This window comes from Labrus mixtus, chromosome 14 (genome assembly GCF_963584025.1).
Source record: "Labrus mixtus chromosome 14, fLabMix1.1, whole genome shotgun sequence".
Taxonomy (NCBI): domain Eukaryota; kingdom Metazoa; phylum Chordata; class Actinopteri; order Labriformes; family Labridae; genus Labrus; species Labrus mixtus.
In genome coordinates this window covers 16,402,900-16,422,522 of record NC_083625.1, presented here as the reverse complement: position 1 = coordinate 16,422,522, position 19,623 = coordinate 16,402,900, and the positions used below count along the sequence as shown (strand labels likewise).

General features: G+C 39.7%; 3 protein-coding genes across 6 annotated transcripts; 2 read left to right on the top strand and 1 right to left on the bottom strand.

The window, feature by feature from the left end:
• The first annotated feature begins 2,771 nt into the window (after positions 1 to 2,771).
• plp1b (proteolipid protein 1b) lies at positions 2,772 to 8,596 on the top strand. 3 transcript variants are annotated; one of them, XM_061055481.1, is made up of 7 exons: positions 2,772 to 2,927; positions 4,825 to 5,011; positions 5,113 to 5,269; positions 6,241 to 6,418; positions 6,630 to 6,703; positions 6,913 to 6,978; positions 7,737 to 8,596. In XM_061055481.1, the coding sequence occupies exons 1-7, from the start codon at positions 2,924 to 2,926 to the stop codon at positions 7,806 to 7,808; spliced, it is 738 nt and encodes a 245-aa protein (XP_060911464.1). In that variant the 5' UTR covers positions 2,772 to 2,923; the 3' UTR covers positions 7,809 to 8,596. The 3 variants fall into 3 exon arrangements, with proteins under 3 accessions (XP_060911464.1, XP_060911463.1, XP_060911465.1); XM_061055480.1 differs by lacking the exon at positions 2,772 to 2,927 and adding an exon at positions 4,203 to 4,474; XM_061055482.1 differs by lacking the exon at positions 2,772 to 2,927 and adding an exon at positions 4,207 to 4,443.
• si:dkey-125i10.3 (zinc finger protein 185) lies at positions 8,593 to 18,018 on the bottom strand. 2 transcript variants are annotated; one of them, XM_061055477.1, is made up of 9 exons: positions 17,941 to 18,018; positions 17,253 to 17,291; positions 17,035 to 17,146; positions 16,712 to 16,792; positions 10,359 to 10,815; positions 9,460 to 10,316; positions 9,300 to 9,362; positions 9,053 to 9,155; positions 8,593 to 8,937 (listed from the first exon to the last, which is right to left on the bottom strand). In XM_061055477.1, exons 2-9 carry the CDS (start codon positions 17,260 to 17,262, stop codon positions 8,833 to 8,835), a joined length of 1,788 nt encoding a protein of 595 aa, XP_060911460.1. In that variant the 5' UTR covers positions 17,263 to 17,291; positions 17,941 to 18,018; the 3' UTR covers positions 8,593 to 8,832. The 2 variants fall into 2 exon arrangements, with proteins under 2 accessions (XP_060911460.1, XP_060911461.1); XM_061055478.1 differs by having other exon boundaries at positions 17,253 to 17,288; positions 17,941 to 17,995.
• On the top strand, positions 12,135 to 15,559 carry si:rp71-1d10.8 (uncharacterized). The gene is made up of 3 exons (XM_061055479.1): positions 12,135 to 12,207; positions 12,302 to 12,354; positions 12,878 to 15,559. Exon 3 carries the CDS (start codon positions 12,884 to 12,886, stop codon positions 14,180 to 14,182), a length of 1,299 nt encoding a protein of 432 aa, XP_060911462.1. The 5' UTR covers positions 12,135 to 12,207; positions 12,302 to 12,354; positions 12,878 to 12,883; the 3' UTR covers positions 14,183 to 15,559.
• Positions 18,019 to 19,623: the final 1,605 nt, after the last annotated feature.

Genomic DNA, 19,623 nt, shown 5'->3' with positions numbered 1-19,623 from the left:
ATTTAAGTCAGTTCAATTAAACTAATGTATGATAAAAACAATATTATAACCCTTCTGTTTTCACGAGTTCTGTTGTCGTACTGTGGCCAAATTTTTTCATTACCTTTACTGTATGTACTCAATATTTTTCAACCAGGTTGAAAGCAGAGGTCGTATCAGTCAGCTAGTCAGTACTAGCATTAGAAAGATGTTAGCAAACACATGTAGGCCTAAATATCCTACCCAACTTTTTAGCTGATGGACTTTATTGGCGGTAATGTTGGAGAGCTTTGGAGAGGAAAATTATTTCATGAAGAAACGTTGAAATCTTAATGTTTCTACCTTGACAATATAATTTCATTTTTTGTGTAACAGTAGCCTTGCTCACCATGGCTTTCTTAAGCTAATGTTAGCCTTCTGTTCTGCTAACTTTATGATAATTGTTTCGGCACCCCTACATTTCAGGTCCCTGGATATGACCTGAATTTGTTTCCTACTGCTGTTGCTCTGCTCTTGCTGCAATTTTAAGGGTAATTTTTAAAGATGTTTTAACCTGGTGCCTCATGGCTGGCTGCTTCCCAAGCAGAACAGAGGCTCAGAATATAAATCAAACACGAATGCACGCACACACACACACACACACACACACACACCCACACACACACACATACACACACACACACACACACACACACACACACACACACACACACAAATGAACACCTTACTTAATGGGGAACAGATAAGTCATACCTATACTTTATCAAGTGATACAATTCAAACCCAAAACAGAGGAGGTCAAAGCCACTGAGCCCAATTTTGATCAAACCTCATGTGTCTTTGTCCCCTAAGTGCTTACTATGTTTGTTTTAGTTTATTGTCTGTTTGTTCCTTTGGTCACATGATAATACATTACCATAATGGGGATAGAAGGTGGTTGCAAATACATCCCTTTCCCACTCCTCCCCTGTTTAAATACATGCAAATGAGCACTTTCACTGCGTAAATATTAGCATGTGGATATATCGCACAGCAAACAGTTATTATAGAAAAATTAAAACCTCAAGCAAAGATCACTGTGCAATGTTATACATGTAGTCACAGTGCATTCATATACAGGGCATTAGGGTAATCTTACAATGAAGTGGATGCTGTCCATGGTGCTGATTATGATATATACCATTTCTATCTGATTATGCACATATAAAGAGAGATAGGGATTTTTGCATATTAACATTTAGAGCTCACTTGAAAGCTTGGCAAGTAATATGTATACATGCATTTACTTTTTACTTTTAGGCGGCTGTACTAAGTGTTACCCAGTAATTCATCATCTGAGCTGCTTACATCCGTGACCTCCATCTGCTTCAGCTTTTGTGGAATATGCTTTATTCATAACTGAATGAAACGCTCTCTTCATGTCATCCCAGCTAAAGCAAGCCTCTAAAACTTGTCCTCCTACCTAATCCCCGCCTTTGATAATCAACATTATTGCTAATTTACATCTCTCAAGTAAAGCTGACAGCCATTCTGAGCCCTCGCATGCAGTACAGAGGTTAATTAATGCTCTCCTCTCATTCTCTCACTCTTTCTCTCTCTCACACACATTTTTCTGAGATTTCAAAGGCATTGACCTCTTTTACCCTTCCCTCACTGCTTAACAAAGCGGATGTCATTAATCCTTTCTACATACTTATTATTTGATCTGTCAATGTTTTGTGTTTTTTAGAGACAAAAGGTAACAGACTGTAAACTCAAACCAAAGAATTTACCAATCAGTCAGTTTTATTTTTGAAAGACATCATCTTAACAGTGGTGTGTACATGTAAGTCCATGGCCTGTTTGTTAGTGGAACAAGATTGTTACATGGAGGATTATCTAGCTGGGTCGTTGAAATGTCAATGTGTCTTTAGCTTCATTTGCAATACATTTTACTACACCAAGAGTACAATTTTAATAGTGTTTCATTTAAATATAAAACAATATGGTATAATACTTTGTAGTAGATCATGGATTTTTCAGTTATTTTCATTTTGACACGGGCCTAAAATGTGAAGCAAAAATAGGATGAGGGTCTTCTCCAAAAAAATTGTGTTTTCTCCTCCTGCTCCACACTGGCTTCTTTGTACTGATCCCAGCTTTGACATCAACTGGGTCAAACATGCGGGAGGGAGGGAAGGAGGGCAGCAGCTGGATCCGACCGTCAATGTCACCCTTGTTAGTCAACTTTATCCATGTCAGTCACTGCCGATTCAATTTATTTCACTCTTTTGTCTGTGCAGTCCTCTTCTCTTTCCTTGTTTCTCAAGATGCCGCTTATACATCTTCAATCCAATTTACTGATGTCTAGCATGTGTGTGTGCAGATGGATTACATAGCATGTTGTTGTTGTGAAAGGTAACTGAAGTCACCCTAAAAGTTACTATGCACAAAAATTAACAACTCTGTGGGTTAACATAAACTGAAAGCGCTGAACTAAGTTTAAATACATTTTCATTTGCATAAGAAAACTAAACATTTCTAACTGTCCAAGTGACATAGCAAAAGTCCAATTCTTACTTAATTGCCATATTGTAATATTACATAAATATCTATCATAATTCATGTGTATTTGTCTACTTAAATTATCCAACAAGAATTTTTCAGAACATCTGAAATACAGAAAATATCCCCAAATACCAATAAACTCTCATATTCGAGTTTGTGAGCTGCTCTGTGTCCCCTGTCCTGCACCCATGGCTCTATAAATAATGACTGGCAGCTGAAATGGGACTTTGTGACTTTAAGATGTGACTCGGGGAGATGTGCTCTATCTATTGTTGATGAGACAAAAGCGCGAGTCAGATTCATATAGGAGTGGCGGGGAATAACTTCTCATATCCTCATATCAGAGTCACAAAGCCAACCAGCAAAACTTCAATAACCCGCGCACTTCTTTCTCGACATGGGTGAGTGGATCGAATTTTTAATAACTCTTATCATCTATTATTAATGCCATTTGAAAATGTGGATTTCAATAACTTACTAATGTTGCCTTTAATATATCCTTGCTGTCCTCAGTCATCGTGTTGCCCTTCTGCCCCGTGGGAGAGATTTGCTGCTTTAGTCCTGTGTTGAAGTATTTTTATATCCACATATGGATTATTCATACAATCACACTTTGCTCTTATTCTTTATATATGATGTTTGTTAACATACAATGACAATTTCAGAAGATTGAGAAGAAAACAGCACAGTCTTTCAGGATTTATTGCTTTTGAATAAAGAGAGCAGTCCTTGTTGCCTCGTCTAACCCTTTAACCCGTAAAGCAGACTCCACTCAGAGCTGCAGACAGAGACGGACAGTCTCATCATGCCAGGGCCATGCAAGGTCACTCATGTGAAAGAGGTCAAATACTCCCACATGTTTTGCAGGCATAAATTAACAATTCTCCATGAGAACTGAGGACCCAAAACAACTTCTGCCAACCATTTTTCTCACTCACAGGCATCTCGTGGGCTTTCTTTTGCACATTTTATAACAGATTTCCAGTCCTGATTGACAACCTGGCATCCACTGTTTCTGTTATGCAGGTTTGTGCACTGAATAAAGAGGCCTATAATGGCCTCTGTCACTTTGTTAATGTAACTACACAGCTGAAGAGTGGGCGTCCACAGGCACAATCATATTTGGGGTCCTCGTCCTGCTGCTTCTATTTATACTTTAGAAGTAGTTTGTTTAACATACTTAGTGTTCCCTCCCACTAAAATCCTGTAATCTGTGAAATATCTGAATGTTTTCGTTCCTCTGAATCAGGTCCGATTTCTACATTTAAAACTACATAACTCTTATTTTATATATATTTTAAGTTGTTGTTGTTGTTGTTGTTGTTGTTGTTGTTGTTGTTGTTGTGGATCCATTCAAATTGCCCCTTGCTCATAAAGATCCGCTCGCTCTTTGAACACTTGAATACACCCCCTGCTGGCATCAACTCTCAGTGGTACCAGTCTCAGCCATCTGTGGGTGGAGGATGGCTTGAGTAGTGACATTGCCTGTAGTGTAGATGCAGTCCTGGTGACCCCACTGCCACAACTTACTACATTGTGTGTTTGTGTGTGCGTGTGTATTGTGGCACTATTGCCTTTGTTTGTTTGACATCGCTGCCCTTTGTTCCTCCCCGAACGTGGCTAAAAAAAAACAATGGATATTCTATCTGCAGCCACAAAGAGAAGCCTTTTCTTGAGGCCACCATCTCTCACTTTTGCCTGGTGACGCCTGTGACCACTGGAGACAGAGGGCAGGACCAGATTTGTGCTGTGAGGTGTTGGTACAGGCAAAGGACCTTTCACATGCGGATGAAATCAGCGTGTCAGAGGGGCTTATTTTACTGTAGGAAAAGCTTTTAGGCAGATTTGTTCATCCCTGGTTGGCTTTGGGATCTTTCTTGTTGTGGAGCACAGGATCAGAAGCAGCAAATGTTTCCGGTCAGGCAGCCTTGGCTTTGCAAAGCCTTAGGTGCTTTCCTCTATCCCATTTCTGCCAATGCATTTATTAACACTGTGGATGTTTGCTACCTGCTTCAACAGCACTGCTTACACTGGAAGAGGTGCATGAGATTGATGTGAAGACACTTTTGTTTGGACGCTTTTGATGGGAGTCGCTGCTTGAACTTTGCCGCTACTGCATCATTTCTTTTTTTTTGTTCTGTTGCTTTTTTTGCCTCTTGCTGAGTTTGGGGTGTGTGTACATGGATGTGCAGACAGAGCACGGCCTATTTCATAGCTCCCCCACAGTGGCGTAGATGTGCTGTGTGGTAATATGTGCGGTGTGTGCCGCCTGTGTGCTGATTTATTATGCCCCCTCAGGTTGTTATGATTGCTGTATCCGCTGCCTCGGGGCAGTGCCCTACCCGTCCCTGGTGGCCACCTTGCTGTGCTATGCTGGCATGGCGTTATTTTGTGGCTGTGGGCATGAAGCGCTGACCAACACCGCAGTCCTGGTGGAGACTTACTTTGCCCGCAATGTTCAGGACTTTGCCATCATGGCCTCCTTGTGAGTAACACTTCATTTCACCATCTAGAGTGTGGTTTTTGGAATGTTGAGAATTGTTAAATTGTTCTGATTACTCCCTCCTCTTCTCCCCAACTTCTCAGTATCAAATACTTCCAGTACGTCATCTACGGCCTTGCATCATTTTTCTTCCTCTTTGGTATCCTTCTGCTGGCTGAGGGTTTCTACGCCACCAGTGCTGTCAAGCAGACGTTTGGTGAATTCAGGAGCACCCACTGTGGCCGCTGCCTCAGCCTGACGGTGAGAATAACAAGCGGGGGGGGGGTTATGACATCATTGCCAACATGTACCATGTAGGCTTCAGAGGATCCATAGCGATTTCTTCAATGAATTGAATTCAACCAACTTTATAAATCCCACTAGCGGTGGTTGGTTTGGTTCAGTTTTTATATTAAAAAAAAAACAGTGAGTGCAGACAACAATAAATTATACATATGTGCTAAATATGAGATAAGTTCTAAAAGAAGTACTGTTATTAAGTAGGCCACAAAGAAACTTAGTTAGAAAAAATCAAAAGAGCTGTCTTGATGACAGGATTTTTCATGATCAAAGGATAAAAAGACTGTCAAGAACAATGCATCTTTGGGAGCATTTTGTTATCTGATTGCAGAGGGTATGAACGTCTTTGATACACTCTTTGAATCTAATATCATATTTTTGAGGCAACAGTTAGAAAGCATATCTGTCATAAAGAAATGAATCTTTCATTCAAATTAACTTAATTAATGCCCCAAGAAAGGGATCAGACCATTTCCAGAGATCTAAGACATTACTGTGAAATGATTGGTTGATTTAATGTATGAGACACACTATGCCAAATATTATGGCCTATATCTTTTTTAGCCACAGCCATCTCAGTCATCAGTTCAAGTCTTGTGTGTCACCAGAACCTTAATACTGTCCTGATATGAATACGATTTATTTTCAATTCTTCATTGCGAGAAACAACATCTTGTTGTTATATTTAAGAAGACATAAAGCATTATTGAATGTTGGGGCTGGGCTGATTTATTATGCCAATTCTATCCATTTACATTTATAAAAAAATAATAATAATAATGATGTTAAATATATCATATTGTAAAACAAAGTCGAATGCAGTCTGTGGTTTTGAAAGCTTCTCAGCAGAATCACAAACTCTGGTTTGATAGCTGATTTAATGATATGATGACACTTAAACTATTTCCATGCACTTTTTTTTATTTCACCAGTTCATCGTAGTGACGTACATCCTGGCCTTCATCTGGCTGATTGTCTTTGCCTTCACTGCTATCCCGGTCTACTTCTTGTTCAACATGGAGCAGACCTGCCACACCGTCAACATCCTGGCTGAAACCACCCCCAGCATCAATCAGCACGGCTGGATCTGCATGGACGCCAGGCAGTACGGTGAGTTGTTTATGTAATGACTGACCAGATCGGGAGAATCTAAATGTGTTAGTGGATAAGTTGTAAAATGATGGGGATAACTACACCTTTATCTTATTTGATCTGCTACTGTTTTCCCGGATTTGCTCTGTGCAAGCCAGAACTAAAATGTGTCATAACTCATCATGATTCAGCGACAGTCAGAGGTACTTACGTCATGTCTCCGTTTAAGGTCTGCTCCCGTGGAACGCGATGCCAGGAAAAGCTTGTGGGATGACCTTGGCATCTATTTGCAAAACCAGCGAAGTGAGTAGATGAAGCCAATCGAACTCTTTAGTATTTCAAATCAGCTTCCTCGTTTTAAAAACATTGTGCAGAATCAATCTATCTTCTGAATGAGGATGGCTGTGTAAGAGAGTTGGCATTTGTATCTAATAAAAAGACACAAAAATACAAGTAATGTGTTTAATTCTTTGAATAAATATGAACTAAACTCTGTTTGGCATTTTTTACAGTTCTACGTCACCTATGACCTGTACATTGCCACATTTGCTGGCGCTGGGATCACTCTCCTAGCACTGGTGAGCAACTGCTTTGACATTTTGATGCTTTTTGGTAAGACTCAGACTCAGAGGGAGTTAGACTCAGTCAGTCAGACTTTACATTTGATTCAAGTGTGCTTACTTTTTAAAGGTTAGTTCACCAAAAATTACAAAAAGACATGACATATTTAACTATAGTATGACATATTCACATAGTTTAGTCTTTTGGGTTGGCCAGGTTCAGCAATATTTGTCTGCCCAGCAAATGAGATGAGATGAATGAAAGTCAAGCATTAAACGATGAAAAAAATGAATAAAAGAAAAAATGAACCTGCATCCTACTGATGAAAAAGTCCCTACCTATACTTCACAGTAAATCTGAAATATGTAAAGTTAGAAGGATATCACCGTAGTCAGTGGTATGTGTACAGGAGAAACAAAATCATTTGTGATGTCATGATACATTTTCTGTTACATTTTGTCTAGTTGTTTTGTCTCTATATATTGTCTCATTAATGAGATTGTGAGATGTTTTTTGTAAATGAGTGTTGGTGATGTAAAAAAAATCAAAATAATATACCTCATAATAAAAGAGTTACTTAGTACAACAAAAAAACAAGCTAACACCTTTACTATACTCCAAACCAAACTACTCTCATAGCTAGATACCTATTGATGTAAGACATTCTATAATGTGTACTGGCCCTTTCAAAAAGTACTTTTCAAACCTTGTAGTTGACCATGCATCGACATTTGCTCTACTATTAATACCACCATCTGAATGTCATCCTTTGTAGTTCCTGTACATGGTTGCCACCACCTACAACTACGCAGTGTTGAGGTTCCTGGGCAGGAAAGGGGTCCGCTAACGGCAACACCTCCACCCCAGTCAACCCCTATCCACTGGATCCCAGAGGGAAAGTCAACACATGCAGCATTTACATTCATCCTCTGGGACTCAGCCCGTTCAAAACCTTAAGTATTTCTCCAGACATCTCATATAACAGACGTAATTTTTTCGTATGAACAACAGACAGAGAGATGAAAATTACTCACACCCAGCACATCCAGCAGCAAATCCTCTCCTCTCCTCAGATGATTCTCTTGGCTTTGTTGTTCATTTTCCCTCTCGCAGGACGTGTCTCTCATTTGATACTTTTTGTGAAGCTTCATCGGTGCTGATGCTGTTGTCAGATTGTGATGTACGACGTTTCATGAATAATTAAAAGCGATGACAGCTCGCCTTGCAAATCATAACTGCGGATCATCCGCCCAGAGTTTACTGATGCATATATTTGATTCTGATTTTTCTGCTGCCTCATTATCAACTAAAGCAAGTGAAGCTGAATGTACCAAAGTTCTGTGTGAGTGTTAGGTGAATCCTCATACAGTTTTTCTCTTTGTACTTTTACTCACTCATGTACTTTGAATTCACTCATAATACATTTCTGCTTTGCTTGAACAGCACTGAGTAAGATGAAACAAAAAAGCGTACCCATTTTACTGGAGATGTTTTTTGGTTAGTGCTTCAATTACTCTTTTTTTTTTAAGTTCCTGAGGTGTTGATGCTTCAATAACGGGCCTCCAGGTGATTCGTGTGTGTATGTGTGTGTGTGCTCATTTAAAATTAAGGCTGATTAAACCATTTAAATCTCAAGCAGTAATCTGTCATTTTATTTAAACCAGTATGCAATGTTGCAATAAAAAAAATCATATGAAAGTGTTTCAATCCAAACAGAATCCCTTCCCCTGACAATGCACCATGTCCTTAAAAATAACCCAGTGTGGAAATGCACAGATAAGGCAGCAGTGGTGAGTTTCTCACTCCAAACAACACATTAATCACAGAACGCTCTGGGTCTTCTCTGATGACATATTTGTCCCAGTTAGGCTTTAGGTCTTGAGAGCTTTTGCAAAGCAGCCATCACATTGGATCACTTGGTTATGCAAAAACATGGGGGTCAGCAAATCTCCCAGGGCCTTAGCACACACACCACACTGCAGAAGAAAAAAAAACCACTCAATATTAAAATTATGCAATGACGAGAGCCTGTCAGATTCAATACAAAGCAACAGCAGTATGTTTCCTTACGAGAGAAGAAGAAGAACAAACCTTGAGGCAGTCAGGGTGGCACCTCACCAGAGGTTCACTGAAGCTGATCTTTGTGTTTCCATCAATTATTTTGTCGCAGAACGAACAAAAAGGTATTCCATTGCTGCAGAAGAGAGAACGTGTTTAAAAAGAGTATCCCCTTTGTGTATGAACTTTGCATCTACACCAATAAACTAAACGAAAGTACTTGAAGACCCTACTTTGCATGACCTAACTCTAAAGAGTTGTTTTTAAAGTGAGACATTACCTGGTTTCCTTCAGAGTGTATGTTGGTTGTTGCTCCTCCACAGGCTTTTGCATCACTTCAGAGCTACAAAATGAAAGTAATAGGCAAGGGATAAGTCAAAAGATATGACTATTCCACATTAATATGTTTTGTTTCCTGTTGTTTATGAGAGCTCACTCACCCATTTATAACATCAGGGTCTTGGATCACTTTTGTCTCCTCTGTGTGGATTTCTTTCAGGTCCGTCGCAGGTTCAGGAGCTACTTCATCAGTGGCCGTCTCCACATCTAATGCATCTGTCAGTTCAATGACCCTGTAGGTGAATGTATCCTGAGCAGCTTCAGCATCTGAGGCTGTTACTGCTTCAGCAGCATCCACCCCAGGATCTGCAGCACTCTCAGGAGCTGGTTCAACACTTTGCTCGACAACAGGCTGGATTTCACATTCAACTACCTCTTCAACTGTTGTCTTTAAAAGTGGCTCTGCTGAGGCCGCAGACTCTTCACGCCCCACAGACTTCATTTCAGGTTTAGCAGCAACTTCAGTAGGGGATACAGATACAGTATCTGCAACTAAGTCAGGGACTGGGACTGGTTCCTCGTGGCTGCGGGGGGCGGCTTCTTCTTTTTCCGTTTCAGTCACATCAGGAGTCTTAAGAGACGACTCCACAGCGGCTGTGGCTTCAACAGTTTCTTCTGCAACATCTTTCTCACAGCTCTCCTCTGTAACAGCTTGAGTGGGCGACTCAGACTCAGATTCTGCCAATAACTCTGCAACTTTTTCAACACTTTCTTGGAGAGCGCTATCCTCTCCTGGCTTGGCATCAGTCACATCAGTCTTGTCAGATGATGACTCCACTGAGACCTCAACTACAGATTTAATAATTTCTTCTGCAGCCTGTTCTGGAGGGTGACTCTCCTCTGTAGATTGAACTGTTGGTTCAACTGCTCCATCCTCCACAAGTGTTGCATTTGTTGACTCTGGTTCAGGCGCAGGTTTTTCTTGAGTTTTGACTTCGACTGGAAGTGCAACATGGACTTCAGTCGTATCTTTAACCGCCATTGATGCAGAAGTTTCCAAAACATGATCTTCCACTGTAGTATCTGCAGAGATCTTAGCTTCTTCAACGGTTGTATCAGCAACCTCTTCCTTTAATATTGCAACTGAGTTTGCAACTTGTAGCTTAGCTTTATCTTCTGCAGAAGAAACTGGTTGTGCCTCACTATTTTGGAGGCATTCTTCTACTAAAACTTCAGAAGCTACCTCTGTGTGTTCTCCATTTTTCTGGTCACCTGATACATCTGCTATTTGTTGCTCAGCTGCATCTTCTGCAGAAGACACTGGTTGTGCCTCTCCATTGTGAATGCATTCTTCTACAAGAACATCTGCACAGACCTCAGCAGCCACCTCTATGTGTTCTCCATTTATCTTGTCAACTGATGCATCGGCATTTGCTCCCTTGTTTTCTGCAATTGTGTTGGCAATAGATATTTCTGGTCCACCATTTTGGATAGTTTGCTCAGCAGGTGCTTCGGGCCTGTAACAGAAGACAGATACTGATTCCAAGCATGCAAAAAAAGCACATGAAGAAGAATACCCATCTTTTTGGGGAGGAGTAACTTCAACATTTGCCTGATTAGGCTAAAATGTGGAACAGAAAAGAATGAAGTTATACAGTATATATTTAGGCCGATGTATGTAAAAATTAGTTTAGGTGTTCAAACTTTGAAACAAGTGGATTTATAGGGTAACCATGAATAGTTGCTCAACTTATTCACTGTTTGTGGGTTATTAAAATTCAGTATACAGCCTCTTAGACTGAACAAAGTGTCTGTGGAGAGGACTCAGCGGATCATTTTCTGAGCTTCAGATTAAGAACAAGAAGTCAACCTTGGAAAAAACCTTGGCATGTATAACCTGTAAGAACTGAGAATACTTGAAAATAGATAGTTATATCTTGCTAATTATTTTTTTTACACAAGCAGAGGAAGATTTCATCAGCTTCACACTATAGGCTCAAATTCCCATCAGGGCTGAATGGTCTGCAATACAATGGTTTAAAGATTTTCTTCTTTTTGAAAGTGTGAGAGGTTCATCTATGTCCTACACACAAAAATATTTCGAAGACAGTATGTCACTTATTAGAGGATGAGCGCAACAAGTTTAACATAAAAGATGCAATAATCTAAGCTGAGTGGTAAAAAAAAACAGAATAAGTAAGTTACATTTATTGATGAAGTAAAGCAGATAAATACGGCATTAAATATCAACAAATCTAAGTTACTGAGGGGTGGAGATGTTTTCTTGATAATCCTACTGATCCAGTTATCCATGAGTCAATTTGGTCCCAGATTGTGTCTCATCTATGAGCGATGCAAGCAATAAATCAGAGGCACAAAAATTGGACAAGAGTCAATTATGCCTGCAGTAGCAAAACATCTCAATAATGATTCAGCTCCAGATCGATCGTAAGGTCATGCTCCACTTGTTTTTCTGTCCAAGAGAAGAGCAGAGCAGAGAGCCTCTCTATTAAGTAACACAACCAATACTGGTCATTGTGTCGTACTCAAAACAAGGTGTACTCATATATGACTAACTAACTAGTTAAGATGGTGCTATTTAACAGCAAACATTTCACAAACCATCTAAAGGTGGGGAAGGGTGCACAATTTGATATAGAAAGATAGAAAAAATGTCGCCATAGTTTTGGTTTGATTTCTTTTTTTTATTCTCATAAATATTCCAGCTCTCTTTCGTAGCTGTAGTTCGATAGGATGACATTTTTTATGTTCACGTTTGTCTTAAGGGTTATACACTTATTGTGTAAACAGGAACTTTTTATGCTCTTACTTTGACGGCACCGTCGCTTAACTTCCGGTATACTTCCTGGATTGTTGTGTAGCCGCGTTAGCCATTTCATGCTAAGCAGGTAAGTGTTCTGTCCTGGTTAAACATAACCGCGTATTTTAAACCTTCTGTCACGATATATATTTAACAATGAATTACCCCCCTCTTGATAACAGCGTGCTCAGCGTCACATTGAACTCAGGAGAAGAACGACGGCTCCCCAAAACAAGTAAGTGACCTGTAGTTTTAACATGTAGTCCTTTACTAAAGGAGATCTTTGACTGGGATAGAAAGAAAAAGTGTGCCGCAGAAACCTTAGTGAAAGAGAGGCTAAATGAATAACTGTGAGTAATTCAAGAAAGACAACTTGATGGAAATGTTCTACTACTATTTTAAGAGCTCTTTTTCTTTTTCTAAGTCGATTAGAAAGAGGGTTTTTGGGATGTTTTTCATGTTGATGATTTGTTACAACAGAAAATCACCTGAGAAAAAAAATGATGTGTTTGGGACTCTGCTGCTGCAAATTCTGAGTATTGCACTTATAAATAAGGATATGATGTAATTCCCATACCAGAGAACTGTGTGTTATCTGCTGTTCATTGTAGTCAAGGTGAAAGTGTGGACCACAGAAGATGAAAAGTACTGAATGTGTTGAGTCTTTGTGAGAAACTTTTGTTTTCAAATGAATTGATTAAGATTCGTAAGCTAGTTGTAATTGTAATTCATTTTCATTTTTCTTTCTGCCGTCCTAGAAATAAATGCCATCGAGAAATCATCTGGACAAAATCGGGAGGAAAACGAAGAAGAAATGGACAGAGGAGTCCATGGAGCGAGCGCTGATCGAGGTGAAGTCTGGGCGGTGCACAGTGAGACAGGCTGCAAAGCAGTTTGGAGTCCCGAAATCGTCACTGGGGGACAGAGTCAGTGGACGGGTGACACCGGGGAGTCGCAGCGGGCCAGCTCAGCTTATAACATCTGCGGACGAGGAGCTTTTGGTGGAGTTCTCTTTATACATGTCCAAGCATGGATTTCCGCTGACTAAGCAACAGCTGGTGTCGTTTGCTTCGTCCATTTATAAGCGGCAGCATCGGAGGGTCGCGTTCTCCAAACTAGGACAGACCTGGTGGCTTAATTTCCGAAAACGGCAAGAAAACAATATAACAATTCAGCCAGCGGACAACGTTGTCCGAGGGAGGACTGTGTGTGTTAGGAAAGAAGCAGTGGACCAGTTTTTTCATTTACTGAACACCGTCATGGACGCTCGAGAGCTCCGAGACAAACCTCACCAGATCTTTAACTGCAACGAGACAGGCTTTCAGCTCAGCAGGAGGAGGGTGATTCTCCCCAAGTCTACCAGCCAGGGCTACAAGCCAACGCCGGGTTTAAGAGATCAGATCTCTGTCCTGGCTTGCTTTAACGCAGCTGGAGAGGACATTCCCCCGTTTATTATCTACTCAAAGGCCTACCCAGGAGGGGTTTGTTACAAGACACAAGGGCCTCCGAATGCTCTCTACGGATGGTCAGACACTGGGTGTATCAACTCTGAGCTTTTCAAGAAATGGTTCCTCAAACACTTCCTTCCATGCGCACCGAAGGAGCGTCCCCTGCTGCTGGTTTTCGATGGCCACAAGTCTCCTGTGAACCTCGAGGTGGTGGAAGCGGCTCGTAAAGAGGACGTCATCTTTCTCTGCCTTCCCCCTCATTGTTCTCACGTCCTGCAGCCACTCGATGCAGGGCTCTTTGTCCTACTGAAGCAGCGTTTTGGGGCCCTCATAGGGGACGGTTGTGCCACTGACACTCACTTTGCAGTCAGTAAGAAGGAGTTCTCAGGTGTGTTTAAAGGAACTTATCAGGTAGTGGAGGAGGGTGAGGGTATCAGGACTGTTAAGGAAGGCTTTAGGAAATGTGGAATCTACCCGCTGAACCAGTTTGCTATAAATGAGGGTCATTTAACGCCGTCCCACAGCTTTGGGTCGGCAGCAGGAGTCTCACTTTCCACATCAGCACAGGGGCTGCACGGTATAAGGGACATTACAGCTTCTGGACCCTCCTCTTAACTCCTCATCACCAGAGAGACTACTGTCAAGTACAGAGATGGACTAATTTTATAACATGGGGATAAACACGATGAATTTGATCATCTGATCTGACACACTGAATGTGTTGACAGTCCTGTACCTCCCTCTAGAGCGCTCTGTTTGTCTGTCAGCTCAAAGAAAACAAGCTGTGCTGATATTTTCTATGTTATGCTCAGATTCAGAAGTTGAATAACAAAGGTTTAAGTGTAGTGGAGTCCAAGTTTAAAGAAAACGTTTTTATTTCTGATACTAAAAAAACTACATCTTACTTTCTCTAAGATTTTTTTTATTTTTTATTTTAAAATGTTGTTTACCTTTACCCCTTCAGGCCCTCATGATATTATTGAAATGGAACATATAAAAAAAGTCTTAAGTTGCTCACTAATCATATCCCCATGAAGCCAGACAGGGAGTCAGAGGTTTAAACAAGCCGTAACATTCAGAACTGTAGAACACAGTAACTTAAGCTCTGTCTTTTTGTCTTGTTTGTGTTTAACTCCATGAAAGCTAGCTAAGCTAACTCACATCTAGCAGTATGGATACGGACAAAGTTGTGTTTATTTTCTGATTAACTGGATCCTTGATCAAAAGCTTTGAGCTAGTTAACATGCTGCATGCTGGGAGCTTGTTTTCTGGTTGTCCTCTGTGTGATCATAGACACTTTTTAAAATTGTTTAATGTGTCTTCATTCAATTGACACATTACAGCATGATCAGATCACCTTATTTAATGGGCCATAATCTAATGGGTCTAATTAGCAATGTTTCCTTTGTGTTGTTCAGTCATGATGTGTGAAACACACCGAGAGATCAGAGGGGGGAACAATGTTTTTCTAAACGTGTAGAAGAGAAATGGTACCATCTCTGTGAAACCACTTAGGCTGGAATCTGTTATTTCTTTGCTCAAATATTCTGGATGTACTCGAGCCATTAGGAATGTTCTGTGTAACCTGCTGCTGGTTTGTTGATGGGTGTCTATACAAATATGTGTTCAAAAACGTCGTGTTTTCTTTACACACAGAAGAACAGACCGACAGAATTATGTAAAGGGGAAAAAACCTGAATAAATGAATTTTGTAACTATTGTTGTTGCACAAATGTGTTCCATAAACTTAATAATTTACTGAAGGGGGGGCGTGTGTGTGTGTGTGTGTGTGTGTGTGTGCTGATAAAGTCAGATGATGTAATATTGCTGCAATGGGTCTGGCTGCAACAATACACAGACAAGGAGCCCTTCTGCATTTATAAATACTTATAATTACTCTGTAGAGAGTTTGTCTGCATTAGAAAACACTGAGTATGGCTTAATCTATAATTATTGAAAACTTTTTATGAATAAAATCCGAAATCTATGCTGCAAGTTCTGACTAAAAAAATACATGGCTGGTAACATACGGTATTTGTACAGCTCAAAGTGTGTTTCATTATCATCATGATAATTCACGTTTTCGGCCGGCTGAATCGGTGTTGAAGGTGAAACATGCAGGTGTTAGAGCAGCTGTGTGTTCCTCTGTGCCTTTGGGGAAATAAAACCCCTGTAGGATTTGTATTTGCAGATTGCAGAGAAAGAGCACAGTTCAGGCTGCATCACACTGTTAGTCTTCATGAGCATTAAAGCAGCCCAGAGCTAACTTCATGTTTATGTATGTTAATGTCACATATGGGGATTTTGTGTGCCTGAAGCCTATTTTTGTTGTTTTCGTTCACTGACACAACACAGTCTAAGGAGAATTTCAGTTTAGCCTTCAGAAGTGACATTTCTAAGTATACAAGTGAAATACTTTGAGTTCATTACAGGAAGACACATGATTGACCTGCTAAAAGTTCCTCTGACGCTCCAACACTCTTTGTCTTGTGTCTACTTTCTCATAGCTGTCTTTTTCATTAAAGTATGTTTTTGCAGCCTTGAAATAAATTGGTTTCAGCCTCAGAATTTTTGAACTCAAAAATTGTTAAAAGCTTAGATATAGTGTTTAAAAATCAACTAGTTCAGAATTAATAACCCATAATTCATTGATAATTAAATCTATAAAATGCAAAAAAAAAGTACAGAATAGTAAGAACCTGTTTCAAATATGTCGTGAAACTACATTGACTAAATCAAAAATGACATGAAATGTAATACTCCTACATCATTTAGTGATACATGAAATGTGTGTCTGAAGAAGTGACTGTATATCAGTTGAGCAGTGTTGAGTTTGTAAGCATTTTACACCGTGTTTGATAAAGTGGAAAAGGTGACATCTGCAGGCCAAACTTTGGTACTACTGTATGGATGGACATACATCTGTGACAGTTATCACACAGTAAGAACTCAAGAGGTTTTTTCAACTGATGTTGTGTCCAGTTTGTAGGCCTATTATAAAACCATTATGCAGCTGTGCTTTTATAACCACTGTACAAGGGATTTTTAGTTTCTCAGTGAGTAATCCACCCCCTCAGTCAAATGCAAATCCTTTTTTTTAAAGGAATCATTTATATCTTTAAATATTCAGTCAGTAGCACTCACTCAAACTTCCTGACTGCAGACAGGACATAGGAGCTCTGCCTGACTGGACTGGGTTTGGTCTCTACCACAGCCTCTTCAGTTCTATAAAACAGAACACAAGTATGTTGAAATTACAACAAAAAACAAATTCACCGGTTGTCTCAGAACTTGTAATAACGAATAAGTGGAAAAACAAACATAAGTGGCATTGCTTAAACCATATAATATCAGTTAAATAAAGGAAAGCAAACTAGCAACAGCAGCCATGATAGTAAGTGCCATAATGCTTTAAATTAACAATTCTTTTTTTTGTTGATGTTGCAGTTTTATCGCTTATAGTATACCTTGCTTTTTCCTGCTCTTCCTGTGGCCGTTTAGATTTTTGGATCCAGCTGAGATCGTTCTTCAGTGAAGTCCGCACCCTGGTCGTTTGAAACACCTGTTTTCTGTCAACTTCTACAACATGCAAATTTTCTGTCAATACGGAGTAGTACAAAAAATACCTGCACGCCAAATTCAATTGAGTAAAAAAATCTATATATATTTGCATGACGTGACTTACCTTTTGACATTATGCTGTTCTCTCAGATGTAACAACCTGCTGAAATGATTTAATCTGAAAAAATGTGTGAATTTAAGGTTTGCATTTGACCTGTAATTATTCCAGCAGCAGTCCATCCCACTGGCTTCAGACCTGTTTACAGATTACCCAGCATCTCATACCTGTTGCTCTGCATTCTGCACAGAATCAACTCCCCCAGACTGTAAAAGTGACATTAAAGTATTTTGTATTCTTGTTAACTTATCACTCTTGACAGTTACAGCATCTTCCGTTGTACATTTATGTAAGAGTTTTTAATTCTTGTGTAAGTGCTCACTGAAATGGTATGCTTAAATATAACTTCAACCCTGACAGATTAGATTAATACAGTTTTTGCAGATGGATTGCGATATAAACTATGTACTGTTTTACTGCAATAAAAGTCAGGTTTCACTTTGTCCTCTCATTCTGTTCTTGTCCTTTGTATCCTCTTTGAGCTTGAGTTAACATTTTGACCTGCACTTTTAATTTCATAGAATGAGCCTCAATGGAGATTTAGCATCAATTATCTAGGTCAAATTCATTATGCACAGCAAATGACAGCAATTCTGACTTTGTAATGAGCCATAGCCCTGCAGAAACAGATAATATGATAATATGAAATCAGAAATAGTATGAAGTCCATCCCTGCACCATGTTGTGATCTCACCTGTGTGCTGGTCAACTGTATGAGCGCTGTGGAATCGGAGTGCTGTCGAGCGTCCTCCGGAGACGTCATACAGGCAGGTTAGTAAAGAAACTTCAACACAAGCCCCCACCCCCTTTCTCTTCAGATTCCACCCCTTTTGGATAGAAAGTCCCACACCTACTGCAGTGCAGCTCTATCAAGTGGGCTGCTTTTCATAACGATCAAAGAGTGCAGACATAGACATATACCAATGTGTTGAATGTTACATTTGAGAGTTATTTTTACAGGTTTTCACACTTTTCTAAGAACACAATAAAACAAATGTTTTCATTGTTTTTCCTGCTTGCAGTTATGTGTGGGGCAACCTTACACCATCTATCCCAGCCTTATAATTTAGTGATTTGTGGTCTGTATTTATTTCCACAGATTTACGTCCTTTACAATATACTTAACATGCTGTCAATGTTTCCAGAAACTCAGCGGCCCATAACTCATATGAAACAATTTTTTTACATTTTCAGATCTGTAAAAAAAAATAGGCCGTTTCACTTTTCATCATGATTGAATTTAAAAGAGATCAGAGTTTTAACTATCTGGAATGTAATCTCCTGCCTAATCAGGAACTTTGAATATATTGTTCTACATGTAAGTGATACAAGCATCTCTCTAGTGAAACGGATACATGCCACCAACAAACTAAACCACAGTCTTTGATGGTTAAGTAGTTTTACAAATAAAAGAATTAACTAAAATGTCTCCTCTGCTTGTAGTTCAGAGTATGTTGGTCACCATTTACTTTTTAAGTGTAATTTTTCATGACAGCCAAGTTACTTACTTTTAATTGATCAGGATGGTGGCAGTTATCTCAGTGAGAAACATATTGCAAATCATGAGCAAACACTCAAAACTAGAAGTCAAAACTATTTGGATATTGTTGTTCATTGCAGATCTAATTATCTGTTCAAGTAACACGGCCTCTTTGTGGACTGCATTCACAAATCAAGAGAACTGATGAAATGTTTCTAAATCTGTGCAGACTTATGCCTAACATATGGCCTGAAAGTGAATGAAAGACTGCAGCCTTACAAAATCCCTCACTACCACACACTGGTGCTCATATAATAAGTGAGACTGCGATAAAACGGTGCAGTTGTGCCATAAATCGTTTTATATTTTGTCTTTTCTTTTCTGGTGTTTTGTCTCCTGTGGTTGTCCAAGTAACGAAAGACTTTAGATGGATAACATTCAAAAGTTGTGTGGAATCCAGTAAAACCTCCTCTGTTGGTTTCCTGCTTGAACCTCAGCCAACATCTTCAGTAGAAATACCTGGTGTTCTAACAGCATGGAATCCAAACAAAAACATAGGTTGTCAAAGTCATGTGTCACAAAGTTCCAAACACAGAACACACAGGGGGGATGTGGTAGAACAGGAACGTATTGCTCAATGTCATGGTTGAAGAGAAAAAAGAGGAAACATTTTGAACCTGATAGTGAGTGGGTTTTTTTTCCCACATAAAAACAATTTTGCCACAAAATACTAATTTGTTTAACAAAAGTTATATTTTCTTCCAAATCTGAGATTGAGATTGTACTTTGAGAATTGTGACTATATGGCCACCAGCAGAATAAGGAAAATATGTGTGTGTGTGTGTGTGTGTGTGTGTGTGTGTGTGTGTGTGTGTGTGTGTGTGTGTGTGTGTGTGT

Bases quoted from the DNA above. Each gene is read 5' to 3' on its own strand.
- si:dkey-125i10.3 (XM_061055477.1), bottom strand. The intron at 10,816-16,711 runs GTGAGTGCTACT...CTTCTGTTACAG, and splicing joins TCTGCAGTCAGGAAGTTTGA to GCCCGAAGCACCTGCTGAGC. The intron at 9,156-9,299 runs GTAATGTCTCAC...TCTCTTCTGCAG, and splicing joins TACACTCTGAAGGAAACCAG to CAATGGAATACCTTTTTGTT.
- si:rp71-1d10.8 (XM_061055479.1), top strand. From the start codon at position 12,884: ATGCCATCGAGAAATCATCTGGACAAAATCGGGAGGAAAACGAAGAAG.
- plp1b (XM_061055480.1), top strand. From the start codon at position 4,435: ATGTTTCCGGTCAGGCAGCCTTGGCTTTGCAAAGCCTTAG. The intron at 5,270-6,240 runs GTGAGAATAACA...TTATTTCACCAG, and splicing joins GCCGCTGCCTCAGCCTGACG to TTCATCGTAGTGACGTACAT. The intron at 6,704-6,912 runs GTGAGTAGATGA...CATTTTTTACAG, and splicing joins CTATTTGCAAAACCAGCGAA to TTCTACGTCACCTATGACCT.